The sequence below is a fragment of the Prionailurus viverrinus genome, chromosome A1 (assembly GCF_022837055.1).
Source record: "Prionailurus viverrinus isolate Anna chromosome A1, UM_Priviv_1.0, whole genome shotgun sequence".
In the NCBI taxonomy this organism is placed as follows: Eukaryota; Metazoa; Chordata; class Mammalia; order Carnivora; family Felidae; genus Prionailurus; species Prionailurus viverrinus.
Window position 1 is genome coordinate 95,155,115 of NC_062561.1, and position 14,845 is coordinate 95,169,959.

The 14,845-nt window shown below is 43.9% G+C and overlaps 1 protein-coding gene across 2 annotated transcripts; it reads left to right on the plus strand.

Annotated features, from left to right (window-relative positions):
* Positions 1–3,761: 3,761 nt before the first annotated feature.
* Positions 3,762–8,588, plus strand: ARL14EPL (ADP ribosylation factor like GTPase 14 effector protein like). Of its 2 annotated transcripts, none has more exons than XM_047874942.1 (3): positions 3,762–4,031; positions 4,195–4,334; positions 7,915–8,588. In XM_047874942.1, the coding sequence occupies exons 2-3, from the start codon at positions 4,297–4,299 to the stop codon at positions 8,135–8,137; spliced, it is 261 nt and encodes an 86-aa protein (XP_047730898.1). In that variant the 5' UTR covers positions 3,762–4,031; positions 4,195–4,296; the 3' UTR covers positions 8,138–8,588. The 2 variants fall into 2 exon arrangements, with proteins under 2 accessions (XP_047730898.1, XP_047730908.1); XM_047874952.1 differs by having other exon boundaries at positions 4,201–4,334.
* The last annotated feature ends 6,257 nt before the right edge of the window (positions 8,589–14,845 follow it).

Consider the following 14,845-nt stretch of genomic DNA (forward strand, 5'->3'; position numbering starts at 1 on the left):
GCAAATGGTTTTCTCCGTGATTAAGCCACCTGTGTTTGCTAATTGGCACCCACCAATTAGCAAGTTAGGCTCTACCTTCCCACAGAGACTGGCAAATGCAAACACAGGTGCCATCTTCCTGGCTGATTGCATTTCAAAGGGATGCCTCCTAATCTTTGAGCAAGACATTCCTGGGTTGTAAAACTGGCTGGAGGCTCCGAGAAGATTTACATGTCAATGGGACAGAGAAAGAATTTATAACGATGAGTTTTCTGAAGTAAAAACTCTGGGGAAAAGGAGGTCAGTTTCAAGAGTCAGGAAGAAGCCTGGGCTGGAGTTTCGTCAAGGTGACGCAAACGTTAAAGCTGTCCCGGTCAAAGGTAAGTACCATTAATACTAAGACCGCTATCTGTAGGGTGGATTCCACCTGATAGAGAATGAAAAGGAAAATCAGGGGCGCCTGGGTGGCTCAGTCGGTTAAGTGTCCGACTTCAGGTCAGGTCACGATCTCGCGGTCCGCGAGTTCGAGCCCCGAGTCGGGCTCTGGGCTGATGGCTCAGAGCCTGGAGCCTGCTTCCGATTCTGTGCCTCCCTCTCTCTCTGCCCCTCCCCGTTCATGCTCTGTCTCTCTCTGTCTCAAAAATAAATAAACGTTAAAAAAAAAAAAAAAAGAAAAGGAAAATCAATTGTTAGGGAAAGAAAACTCAACTTCCTGACCTACTATGGGGAACTGGAGAGTGCGGGATACAGAAGAGTGGACGGTCTATGACTTAGACCTGGGAGAATGCAGATACGCTGATAGATCCAGCTGGCAAGCAGCAAGCCTGTGGTGCTAAACGCCCCCAGGGACCTTGGTAAAGCATAAGTCAGGCTTCTTCGGTAGAAACAGCACCCCTGTAGACAGTCCCAGCAGTGGATGAGAGGTAAGACAACCCGCAGGGCTGTGGGAGCCCTGGTCCTTTCTGAGAGAGAACACTGCAGAGCAGCCTGAGATATGCAATTTGCGATTAGCATCCCATGTTGACCTCACCTAAGTCACGCATCCATAAACGGCACCCTGTGTATACAACCAAGTATTTCACAGCAAATTGCAGGCATGTTAGCAGCTGGGTTTTATGGACACCGGATGCCTTCCCTTTTGCCCATATTGTACTAGAAATGTGTCAGAAAACTTGAGTGAGGAAGCCAGGGCTTTTAGAGCACCCTGAGGAACTATCTGTGCAAAGAGGTGACACTGAACCCACAAGAGCGGATGGGATTTTCACAATGTTACTGATGGGATTTTCACAATGTTACTGGGGACATATGACATTCACGTGTCTTACTTTTTGTCAAGGGATTACGTGTAATGGGGGAACAATGGGGGTCTAAGAATGCAGACTCTTAAAGAGAAGTGGGGTGCCTGGGTGGCTCACTGGGTTTAGCATCCGACTCTTGGTTTTGGCTCAGGTCATGATCTCACGGTTCCTGAGTTCGAGCCCCGCATCAGGCTCTGTGCTGACAGCAAGGAGCCTGCTTGAGATTCTCTCTCCCTCTCTCTCTCTCTCTCTCTCTCTCTGCCCCTCCTCTGCTCACGCTCTCTTGCTCACTCTCAAAAATAAAATAAACATTTAAAAAGAGAGTGAGAGAGAGAAGTGGATGGTCCCAGGGTGGTCTGCTCCAGCAAATTCTGTGATGCTAAGAATGGTTAGAAGTTAGGTGTGATTTGTTCATGGAACTCCCGGCAGAGAAAAGCATTGGTCAGGTGGTCTGGGGGAGGCAGATATGGGATTTTGGAGTGACGGGTAAAAAAAGAAGCCAGGAGAGTGGATGGCTTTTGCAGGAAAACTGGCTTTTTTTTTTTTTTAATTTTTTTTTCAATGTTTTTTATTTATTTTTGGGACAGAGAGAGACAGAGCATGAACGGGGGAGGGGCAGAGAGAGAGGGAGACACAGAATCGGAAACAGGCTCCAGGCTCCGAGCCATCAGCCCAGAGCCTGACACGGGGCTCGAACTCACGGACCACGAGATCGTGACCTGGCTGAAGTCGGGCGCTTAACCGACTGCGCCACCCAGGCGCCCCAACCTGGCTTTGAAAGAAAGAAGGATGTAGAGAGAGAGCCAGAAATTCCCAGGATTAGGTTACCGGGGAGATGTATCAAACTAATGTGTTCTCTTTTGGTCCCAGTTCCTTCGTTTAGTGATTGGAAATGAGTGGACAATCAGAGAAGAGTGTCACGCAAGAGGGACACACAGGTCAAAGCTCTCCTGAGAAAGACTGTCAGATCGGACAAAAGCAGCTGGTATGGCAAGGGATATTAGGGTTTCATGGTATTTGAAGAGATCTCAGCTCGGGGATCTCGGAGGTGAGCCTGGTCTTGGGTGGAAGGTGGGTCCCGTCAGGATTTCACAGGAAGGTTCTCTGCTCCTCCATACGGGTGGGGCTTTTCCCCCATTTCTTTCTGCTCTCTGAGGGGCTGGTCTCACTTCACGTACCTCCTCTCTGCCACTCACCTCCCTTGATTTACAACCCAGTGTTCTGTGCAATAAAATCCTGCCCCTTGGAGAAAAATATTTGCAGAGACTATAGTCCAGTGTTTTTATTTAACAAGCCCTAAGGGTTTTTTTGCCCCCTATTACCTGCTGGTCATGATTCTAAAACTTGGTAGATATTAATTCATCAAACTTGTATCACAGGGTACTACCGTGACCCTGTTTTCCAAAGGGAACCAGTGAGGCTTAGAGAAGTGGGAGCTTGTTCAGTGCACACCCCTGACAAGTGGCCAAGGTTTGAACTTGGTCTCGTGTCTGTGTTCTTACACTTTTGTCATGGCACTGACAATGACAGTAGACGATATGAATTTGTCTTTATTTCACAGCCATACCTAAATACAGAATTGTTTCATACGGTCTAGTTTGTAAAACAAACCCATACACACACACCAAAATGAAAATTTAAAGAAACATGGGGCACCTGGGTGGCTCAGTGGGTTAAGCATCCAACTTTGGCTCAGGTCATGACCTCGTGGTTTGTGTATTCAAGCCCTTTGGCAGGCTGTGCACTTACCATGTTGTGTCTGCTTGGGATTCTCTCTCTCTCTCTCTCTCTCTCTCTCTCTTTCTCTCCCTCTCCCTTTCCCTCTCCCTCTCCTTCTCCCTCTCTCTCTGCTCTTCCCCTGCTTGTGCTCTCTCCTTTCTCTCAAACTAGTAAATAAATAAACTTAAAAAATAACCCAGAAAATTTAAAGGAACATATTTATATTATTTTAGACAAACTGGACCATTATTATAAGCTAAATCAACTGCAGACAAGGCTGAAGTTGTTACTGACTTGTTACGTTGAAATTCACACTTTGAAAGTTTCCCTTTTGTTTCCAGGTGTGGTATTTCATCTCTGCATGACAGCCTGTGTGTTTTGGGGCCAATGAGATTATATTCTTCTGAAATCCTTCAGAAGAGCATTCCTTTCCCTGGTGACCTATGTGCCATGTTTTTGAAATAAGGTGTCAGGATTTATCGAAGAAGCATCTTTGTTCCTTGTCTTTCTCAATTGGGCTCCATTTCTTTTCCATCTGTAAATGTCCCCAGATGGAGCCTTTTGAAAATATCCACTAACACTCTAGAAAGCCATATGAGGAAGATTTTCTTCCTCAAATCTGGCTCTTACTGAGAGTGGACCCTTCAGGTGGGTGCACACTGCCTCGAAGTGATCTAACAACATGATTGTTGTAAAACATTCCAGAACACAGAGGGCGGGGGTGGGGGGTGGGGGGGGGTGGGGATGGGGCTGTGTGCACTTTGGGGTCCCATTGTGGTTTGAGACCCTTCACCTTGAGTTTCTGCAGCCAAGAGTTGCAGAATGGCTCTCTTCCCTTTTTCTTTCCCTCCATAAAATGCTAATTCTGACTTTCATCCCCATCAGATTTGAGAAGCCAACTGGTATTTTCCAGGTGTAAGAGGAATTCTGTTCCTGCTGAGTTGTTTTCTGTGGTTTTCCTTTTTTAATTATATGAGTTTTTTACTGTGGATTTCTTCATTCAGAAAGAATGACCTAATGTGAGGAAATTTACAAGTGAGGATATTTACATCATCTTTAGAGACTTAATCAAATAAAACTGTTTCTTTCTCTGGGTAAAACATCTGTGCTTTCATGATATTATGGCAGAAGTTTATTTTGATACAACATAAAACAACTCTCAAATTCTTACTAATAATACATTTTATTTGTTTCGTAGCAACAGATAGAGCGGCAGTTAAAATGCTTGGCGTTTCAAAACCCGGGACCACAGGTAGCAGACTTTAATCCTGAAACAAGGCAGCAGAAAAAGAAAGCTCGGATGTCAAAGATGAATGAGTATTTTTCTGTGAAATACAAGTAAGATCATGATTTATTGTATTTGATTTGCGGGATTGTAACATGCCTGAATTCTCCTGGACAAAGCAAAGATTGCCTCTTCTTTATGTTTTAAAAATATCTTTTCTCAAGTGCAGTATTGCCCCGTGTATTTGGAAGTTAGCAACTTCAAGAAATAGACAATAATCCCAGACTAGTAATCAGTTTTTTTAAAGGTACCAGAAACCCTTGGATTAGAGTAATAGCTTTAGTAAGAAAGATGATTAAAAGTAAGAAAGATGTAGGGTCCAGCTTTGGCTCAGGTCATGGTCTCACGGTTGGGGGTTCAAGCCCCACGTCAGGCCTTGTTCTGATGGCTCTGAGCCTGGAACCTGCTTCGGATTCTGTGTCTCCCTCTCCCTCTCTCTCAAAAATAAACATTAAAAATTTTTTGAAAACTTAAAAATTTATGCCCATTAAAATACGCCTTAAAAATAGTGAAAGACAAACCACAGGATAGGAGAAGTTATTTATAATTTGGAAGGTCAGTATCCAGAGTTTAGATAAGTCAATAAGAAAAAGATAAACATCTAAAGAGAGAAATGAACCAAACAATGAAGAAAAGGCTAATGAACATTCAGGATACAGAAGCTCATCAGTACAGCAGAGAGGTTCCAGAGAGAGACAGCATTTAGTCTGACAATACCAATGTTGATGAATTTTGTTTTTTTATGTTAAATCTTTTTTAACATTTATTTGTGTTTGAGAGATAGAGCACGAGTGTGGGAGGGGCAGAGAGAGAAGGAAACACGGAATCCTAAGGAGGCTCTAGGCTCTGAGTGCGGGGCTTGAACCCACAAACCGTGAAATCATGACCTGAGCTGAAGTCGGACGCTTAATCAACTGAGCCACCCAGGGCCCCTTAATTTTTTTTAATGTTTATTTATTTTTGAGAGAGAGAGAGACAGAGAGTGATCGGGGAAGGGGCAGAAAGAGAGAGAGAGAGAGAGAGAGGGAATCTGAAGCAGGCTCCAGACTCTGAGCTGTCAGCACGGAGCCCAACATGGCAGTCAAACTCACGAGCCATGAGATCAGGACCTGAGCCGAAGTCAGACACCGAAGCGACTGAGCCACCCAGGCGCCCCAGATGCCCAATGTGGGGCTTGAAGTCACGACCCCATGATCAAGAATTGCATACTGTACTGACTGAGCCAACTCAAGACCCCAAGGGATTGTTATTACTTAAAGCTGTGGTTCCTCTTGGAGGGCGGGGTTGATGGATGCTGTGGGCGGGCCATGGAGAAGACCTCAGTGCCATAATACCCTTTTATCAAGCTGGGCAGTGGGCAAGTGGAGATTTGGTTTATTCTTCTTTTTTACCTGTGCATTTATGTTTTGCACACTTTATTTTTTAAGTTCACTTATTTATTTAAATGTAATCCCATTGGGCACCTGGGTGGCTCAGTCAGTTAAGCATCCGAGTCTTCATTTTAGCTCAGGTCATGATCTCACGGTTCGTGGAATCAAGCCCCACGTCAGACTCTGTGCTGAGTGTGGAGACTTCTTGAGATTCTCTTTCTCCCTGTCTCTCTCTGTCCTGCCCTGGCTCATGCATGTGCTTGCATGCTCTCTCTCAAAAAATAAATATATAAACATTTAAAATAATCTTTGCCACCCAACATGGGGCTCAAACTCATGACACCAAGATCAAGAGCTCTTCTAACTGAGCCAGCCTGGCACCCCTGTTTTGCACACTTTTGTATGTCTGATAGTTGAGAGTTTTATAAAAGAAAGCATCAGATGGATAGGAAACTATAAAATCTGTGTGTTGGTATCAGAGTTAAGGCAAAGGAATATTTTTGGGTTAAGGCAAGGTGACAAGGACAAGATCTGGTATGTGCTCTCTGGTGGCTTCATGACCACGGTTTCCATATTGGATTTTTTTTTTATTAATTTATTTTTTAATGTTTAGTTTTGAAAGAGAGAGAGAGAAAGAGAGAGAGAGAGAGAGCGAGAGAGAGAGCATGAGTAGGGGAGGGGCAAAGAGAGAAGGGAGACACAGAATCTGAAGCAGGCTCCAGGCTCGGAGCTATTAGCACAGAGCTCAATATGGGACTCAAACCCATGGACCGTGAGATCATGACCTGAGCCAAAGTCAGACTCTTAACTGACTGAGCCACCCAGGCGCCCCCATATTAGATTTTAAATCTCCTGGTCTGCTGGCACCTGAATTTCCTGGTGGACATGGGAGAGGTGGTCTGTGCATCCCACAGACAAAGCACTTCAGATGTAAATCCTCTTTGGAAGGTATTCCTGATAAAGTGAGAAAATCGGGCCGCAAGTTTCCATAGTGATCCCCAGCCTCCCCTGCTTTGTTAGGAGAGGGAGGAAGAAGGAACAGCGTTACTCAGCTGAACCGGAAGAGAGGAGATTCTGTGCCTGTTTGAGGATAAAGGGAGCAGAAAAATGGACAGTCTCACCACACCAGCTTAGGGCCAGCCCTTGTTAATTTTTTACTTCCAATTGTTAATAAGGGATACAAGCTATATAGAGGCACTTTTGTCACACGGAGGCTTTCATGCAGCTCACTTTTGAAGGGTTTATTTCAGAAGGGCTCTGTTTGGAGAGGGTGGCAGAATTCTTGTGGAAGCTTTTGCCTCCTGGATGTGTTGCGGGGGCTGACAGAGAAAGTGTGGGCACTTAGAGCGGGGTGTGGGCTCCGCTGCTCGCCTCGGGTGCAGAACTAATTGCCTTCACTTAGCTCACGACGGATCCTACCACCTTGATCACCTGCTTTCTCTCCTTCCACACTGGGTAAGAAACAAAATCAGAAAGGAAGGGAAGCAAGGGTACCTGGAGACTGTTAGGTAGCAAAGGACTGTTACTGCACGTGTGTGTCTTTCTTCTAAATGATGATGGCGTAGTAATGCCCAGTTCTAATATTTATCTCGAGTTATTAAAAATATAACTGTATTCACTGTAGTGCTTTAAAAAAAAGTTTATATATTTTGACAGAGAGTGCGTGTGCATGCGCAAGTGGGAGAGGGGCAGGCAGAGAGAGGGGGAGAGAGAGAGAGAATCCCAAGCAGGCTCTATGCTGTCAACCCAGAGCCCGACGCGGGGCTCGAACTCACCAACTGTGAGATCATGGCCTGAGCAGAAACCAAGAGTCAGATGCTCAACCGACTGAGCCACCCAGATGCCCCTCCCTCTAGTGTGTTTTTTTTTTTGTTTTTTTTTGTTTTTTTTTTTATAGAGAGAAAAAAAGAGTGCAATTTTTCAGGGAAAACTTCATCAAGGATGATTACAGTTTTGAAGAAAAATTGGGGGCATTCGTAGGAAGAAGCTTTTATTCAGCTGTTCTTTCTCATTTGCTTCGGTGGAATATTCTGTTCCCCGGCATCTGGGAAAATGAAGTGACTAGCCTGGCCGTGTTGGGAATCCGTGGCATGTTGGCTGAATTTCCCCAAACACCGCTGCCATATCACATTCTGGAGTGTGGCTGGGTAATCTTGAGGATGACATTTGCTCAGAATAGACGGGCTGTATTTTTGAAGTGAGCTGCATAGTCCTTCATTCTCCGTGCTGAGGAAACCGGGACTGTCGTCTGCTTTCTTGGCAGGGTCAGGAAGAAGTACGACAAAAGTGGCCGGCTGATCTGTAACGACGCCGATCTGTGCGATTGCCTGGAGAAGAATTGTCTGGGCTGCTTCTACCCTTGTCCCAAGTGCAACTCCAACAAGTGTGGGCCCGAGTGCCGGTGCAACCGTCGGTGGGTCTATGATGCCATTGTCACCGAATCTGGGGAGGTGGTCAGCACACTGCCATACCCCGTTCCTGACTAGGAGCTGTTCCCTGGGAACAGCTTTGTTTCTTCTTTCTGTTTCTTCTTGACAGTGAAGCCAACCTCTTTCTCGTGGGTGGATTTTAGGGCTTGGGGGAAATGCTGGGAGAAGATGCTGAAGGTTCATGTTCTCTGAAACTGTAGAACAATGTAGAATGGGCAGTCGCTCCAATGCCTTCACTTGTGACCAAAGGGTGACAGTGCATGGTCTCAGCATTGCCTCACCCGAACACCTCCGTCTCTGCCCTCAAGTCAAAAATGTCTTTCGTCTTTACTGGTACCTGAGAAGACGTAGTTTTAAGATGTTCAGAACTCTGTAGCTGAGTGCTCTCCTTACAGAGAACATACAATCATAAGTTTGTAAGAGCTAGCTACCCTTCCAACATTACACACCACAAGTTCCAAGTCCGACTAGCTTCTTGAATTAAAAACACACCCCCACACCCTGTGACTTTGCACTGTATTGTCTTGTTTTTTATTGTTAATATGTTGATAACATTAAAGTTAAATTTGGTAATACCTGGCAGTATTTTTATGAAACATTTGTATTTTTTTTAAATTTTTTTTCAACGTTTATTTATTTTTGGGACAGAGAGAGACAGAGCATGAACAGGGGAGGGGCAGAGAGAGAGGGAGACACAGAATCAGAAACAGGCTCCAGGCTCTGAGCCATCAGCCCAGAGCCCGACGCGGGGCTCGAACTCACGGACCGCGAGATCGTGACTTGGCTGATGTCGGACACTTAACAGACTGCGCCACCCAGGCGCCCCTGAAAAATTTGTATTTTATTTGCAAAATTGAGAAATTGGGATGACAGTATCCTACACGCCAGTGGTTGACTTTTTCTTTGCAATTCAGGATCAGTATTTCAAGATTATTCAAAAGGAGGAAACAAGTTATGTAAAAGTGTGTTGTTGTAGGTTAGTTGACTAGGTAGACGATGTGATTTTTTTCAATTCTGATACATTGTAGAAGGTTATACAGACCTTTGAGCTGAGCCTTCTTTGGATTTGCTTTTATTTTTTTAATTAATTCCTTTTTATTTGGGAGAAAGAGCATGGGTGGGGGAGGGGCAGAGGGAAAAAGAGAGAAAGAGGAAGAGAGAGAATCTCAAGCAGGTTCCAAGCTCAGCATGGAGCCCAAGGCGGGGCTCCATCCCTTGAACCATGAGATCATGACCTGAACTGAAATCAAGAGTGAGATGCTTAACTGACCCGAGCCACCCAGGTGCCCCTGGGTCTGCTTTTGTAACAGAATCCTGTTTACCCTAAGTCAGGGGTCTCATACTTCAGAGTGCAACAGAACCACCTGGAAGACATTTACGTCATTGATTTTGCTGTCCCCCACTAAGAGTTTTGGATGCCTTAGGTCTGGGGCCAAGAATTCGCATTTCTAAGGTGATGCTGCTGGTGTGTGCATTTCACCTGCAGAACCATTAAGTCAAGTTATATGAACTATATATGGAAGCCTTTAAATAGAGTAATGTATAATTTTTTTAAAAAAGATTTAGTATCGGGGTGCCTGGGTGGCTCAGTCAGTTGTGTCCAACTTCAGCTCAGGTCATGATCTTGCGGTCTGTGAGTTTGAGCCCCGCATCGGGCTCTGTGCTGACAGCTCAGAGCCTGGAGCCTGCTTCAGATTCTGTGTCTCCCTCTCTCTCTGCCCCTCTCCCACTCACACTCTGTCTCTATCTCTCAAAAATAAATAAATGTAAAAAAAAATAGTATTTGATTTTAGAATAAACTTGAAATGTTATAAACAAGAGTTTTCAGGGTTTATTTTTCCTTCTTTATCAGTGTCCCAAGCACATGTGCCAGGGAAGTTTCCTAATGATTCTCGACTTGTTACTTGACAGTATGTTTTGGGACTAAATTAACAAAAATCCTAAAAGTTATGCTATGACTATGGTATTCCTGTGTATGTGGCCTGAGAACTTACTCTGTTTTCCACATAATTTCCTGGGTTTTCTAGATTCAACTCCCTTTTACTGAGCCTTTACTTAACATTTGTGAGCCACACGTGATGCTAAGTGCATCCACTTCATCACCTTGAACCGTCACCATCCTGTGAAGAAGGCGTGAAACCCAGTGACCCAGGTCTGATCCTTTGAAATGCTCACCAGCCACCTGCCAGTCAAAGGAGTGGGGGGAGCTGTTTTGTCTGTTTGTTTATATTTTGTTTTGTTTTGAGAATATTGTTTTGCAAATGGCTGACCAAATGGATTATTTTATTATTGATTTTAGAATCATATGGTTTTAAATTTGAAAAGGAATCTTCTATGTTGTCCAGCTAGTGAATTGGTCAACAAATAATAACCAAGAGGTTCTCCTGTGCTGGGGAACTGGGCTAGGCAGAGATCCAGCTGTGAGCATAGTCCAGTGGGTTCCTGTCTTCAAGGGGATTTTGGACTAAAACCTGTCTTGGTGTTGTTTTATTTTTACAAGCGAGGAAATTTAGCCCCAATGAGATCAAATGACTCAGTTAAGGACACACAGAAGACCTGGCCACTCTTGGTATTTTTGAACCGCAGTAGTAGGTCAGTCTTCTTTCCATGAAACCAAGCATTTCCCTGGTTTGCCTGATCATGAAATTCCTTCAAATGCTTTTAATAATACTCATTCTGAGCCCTACCCTAAACCTCAGGAATCAGAGCCTCCAAGGAGGGGGCCTGGAAATCCATACTTTTTTTTTCCTCCAGCACCCCACGTAAGTCTTAATGATCAAGTAAGTTTGAGAAACACTGCCGTATTGCTAGCTGTCCTATTTTCATGTTAATAAATAAATAAATAAATAAATAAATAAATAAGGCAGGGAAGCTGGGTAGCTCAGTTGGTTAAGCATCTTACTTTGGCTCATGTCATGATCTCACGGTTTGTGGGTTTGAGCCCCGCTTTGGGCTCTCTGCTGTCAGCACAGAGCCTGCTTCAGATCCTCTGTCCCTCTCTCTCCCTATGCCCACCTCGCTGTCTCTCTCTTTCTCCCCCAAAAATAAACATTAAAAATAAAATAAGGCAAATTAACCTGAAAGTATCTTTACCTTTGGTCTCTTCTTATCATTGAGTCTTAAACATTAGATGAGATCATCTGATTTAACTGGTTTGGGGGCGCCTGGGTGGCTCAGTCAGTTGAGCATCCAATTTCTGCTCAGGTCATGATCTGATGGCTCCTGAGTTTGAGCCCCGCATCGGGCTCTGTGCTGACAACTCAGAGCCTGGAGCCTGCTTCAGATTCTGTGTCTCCCTCTGTCTCTCTCTGCCATTTGCTGCCTTGTGCTCGCTCTCTCTCTCTGTCTCAAAAATAAATAAACATTAAACAAAATTTTTTTAATTAAAATAAAATGTATTGATTTAAAAAGTGTGTTGGTAAATCATGTTGGTAAATTCTCCAAGTAAAGCAAACAATAAAATAAAGTAAAAAAATTGAATGATTACTAAGCAGACACCTCCTACTGCTTTTATGGAAACCTAGCAAAACATTTGATGAAGTGCTTTTTTAGGAACCACATTATTTCATCTTGATCTAATGCCATTTCTATGCATTTTTTAAAAGGCTCCTGCACTAAATGATTATGACAAAAATAAATCTAGGGGAATTGTCAGAAATTTATTTTGCAAGTGTCTAATTTTTATCACAAAATGAACAAAGCTCTTTAGTGATCTGAACTAAATTCAGATTAGCCAAGGAATGTAGCTGTCCCGTCTGATGACACGAACCAAGGATATTGTCTCGTCATTGTAACAGGATTTTCCTCTTTCTTGCTTGGCTATCTTTAAATCCTGGCATATGTCTTCATGAATATGTATAGAAGTTGTAGATGTCACAGATTGTTCTTCCATAATGCCTTGGAAACTGAAACGTAGGAGTGGGTCTGCGGTGCTTGGCCATAGAGGTTATTTGCCGCATGTGCCCAGGGGATTCCTTTCCCATAGTCTACACTGCCAACCACACCTCCTACAGTTAGTTGTCCAGCAAAGTGGCCCTGTAGGCAGGTGCCATTGGATATGTGGATTTCTCTATCTCTCTTTTTAAAGTTTATTTATTTTGAGAGAGAGACAGAGAGAGAGAGCGCCTGCAGGGGAAGGGCAGAGAGAGGGGGACAGAGGATCTGAAGCAGGCTCTGTACTGTCAGCACAGAGCCCTATGTGGGGCTCAAACTCACAAACTTATGAGATTATGACCTGAGCAGAAGTTGGACACTTAACTGGTTGAGCCATCCAGGCACCCCTGATGTGTGGATTTCTTGATTGCTTGCATTTATTGACACTTTTAATATGTGCCAGGCATTGAGTGCTTTAGCTTACCCCGTAGATAAAATCCTTTTATCTTATTTCTTTTCCTTCCTTCTTCCCGGTGTCTACACCAGCAGAAGTCAGTTTTCAGGAGCATTCGGGAGAGTGGCCCATATTTATGATCCAGGCTAAGCAGTTTTACTCTGTGTTTCTTTTTCAGAATCTCTATATTTTAATCCTGTATTTGGAATATTCTTTTTCCAGTTGACATATTTCCTAAAATTCTGCCTATTTCTATGGTACTTTTCCTTCATCCTATAGAAAGGAATGGGCTTATCATCACTAGTCATGCCTAACAAACAGTTGATTTTGTGTTTACAGTTTGTAGTTTTAGCTGTTTTACACTTTATATGATTGTGTTCTTGGTTTTTTTTTTAATGTTTATTTATTTTTAAGAGAGAGACAGAGCACGACCAGGGAAGGGAAGAGAGAGGGGGACACAGGATCTGAAGCAGGCTCCAGGCTCTGAGCTGTCAGCACAGAGCCCGATGCAGGGGTCAAACCCATGAACCGTGAGATTATGACCTGAGCTGAAGTAGAACACCCAACTGACCTAACCACCCAGGCACCCGTCTGTGTTCTTTTTAAATTCGCCAATGTTTAGGTCATATGTAATAAATTCAAAGAGATCGAGGACTGGGTTTAAATGGTTTTCTTCAATAGTGCTTTCAACAGCCCTTCATGCTTAATAGATCCATTCATTCATTCATTTATTTATTTGTTCATTCACCAAGCACCTCTTACTTGCCAGACGCTTTATTAGGTACTAGGGATACGAGGTGTAAGAAAGAAAAAACCCTAGGCTATATGAAGTAAAAAGGAACCCCCACCATCATTCCTCCTGTCTGAGGCCCCTATCCACCTGCCTGCTTATCTCCTGTTTTCAGAGACATCTTATGTTTGTTGTATATGTAATGTCCAGCCTTTTTAGCTGTACTTAGAGGAATAGAAAAAGTACATCCACCCCAACTTCCTATAAGTGGAAGTTCCTTGTTTGTTTTTTTTTTTTTTTTAATTTTTTTTCAACGTTTTTAATTTATTTTTGGGACAGAGAGAGACAGAGCATGAACGGGGGAGGGGCCGAGAGAGAGAGAGAGAGACACAGAATCGGAAACAGGCTCCAGGCTCTGAGCCATCAGCCCAGAGCCCGACGCGGGGCTTGAACCCACGGACCACGAGATCATGACCTGGCTGAAGTCAGACGCTTAACCGACTGCGCCACCCAGGCGCCCCAACCTTGTTTGGGTTTTGATATCAAGGTAATGCTGGCTTCACATAAGAAGTGGGAACTCCTTGGAACACCTGGGTGGCTCAGTCGGTTAAGTGTCCCACTTCGGCTCAGGTCATGATCTCACGATTCGTGGGTTTGAGTCCCACATTGGGCTCTGTGCTGACAGCTCAGAGCCTGGAGACTGCTTCGGATTCTGTGTCTCCCTCTCTCTCTGTTCCTTCCCTACTCAAGCTCTGTCTCTCTTTGTCTCTCAAAAATAAACATTGAAAAAAATTTAAAAAAAAAAGAAGTGGGAATTCCTTTCTTCTATGGAAGGCTTTGTTTCAGATAACATTTTTCTTCCTCAAATACTTGCTGGAACTTGGCAGTAAAGCCATTTGGGCCTCAAGGTTTGTTTTTTAACCCATTTTATTTAAATTTTCAACTTTGTGAACATTACGTCACACAAAATAAACTCATCATTTTACCTATAAAATATTTTCCGCTAATTTTAAAACTTTTTTTTCAACGTTTATTTATTTTTGGGACAGAGAGAGACAGAGCATGAACGGGGGAGGGGCAGAGAGAGAGGGAGACACAGAATCGGAAACAGGCTCCAGGCTCTGAGCCCTCAGCCCAGAGCCCGACGCGGGGCTCGAACTCACGGACCACGAGATCGTGACCTGGCTGAAGTCGGACGCTTAACCGACTGCGCCACCCAGGCGCCCCACCGGTAATTTTAACTGTAAACTACGAAAAGGAGAGTACAAACCAGTATCCTTTTAATAAATTCCTTTCCCCTCTTAAATTAGCCTGAATTGGGTTCTGTTGTTTATAAACCAAACACCCTAACTAGTGTAAGTACCACCCAGAAAATGGAGAGACATTTATAACTGCAGCAAATTCCTTTCCAACAAACTTTTTTTTGAGAATCGTGCTCCTTTTCTTTTTTAAGGTATACCTAAGGCCTGATTTAAGAGGTCTGAGTTAGAGGCTCTCCAGGTTCTTTTCAACACATCTGTTTCCAGTATGAACCGGTATGCTCCTGCAATGGCAATTGAAAATGTGTTGTTATACAACTCACAGAATGTGTCAGCTGAAATAGAATACAAATTACCTACTTTTCAGGAGTTATTGCAAGCAAGTCCCAGAGACAGAAGAGAGAAAGAGAGAGAGGAAGGAAGGAGGGTGGGGGAATGCTTCTCTTTAG

Coding starts and splice junctions, on each gene's coding strand:
- ARL14EPL (XM_047874942.1), top strand. CDS start 4,297: ATGTCAAAGATGAATGAGTATTTTTCTGTGAAATACAA. Junction 4,335..7,914: donor TATTTTTCTGTGAAATACAA/GTAAGATCATGA, acceptor CTTTCTTGGCAG/GGTCAGGAAGAAGTACGACA.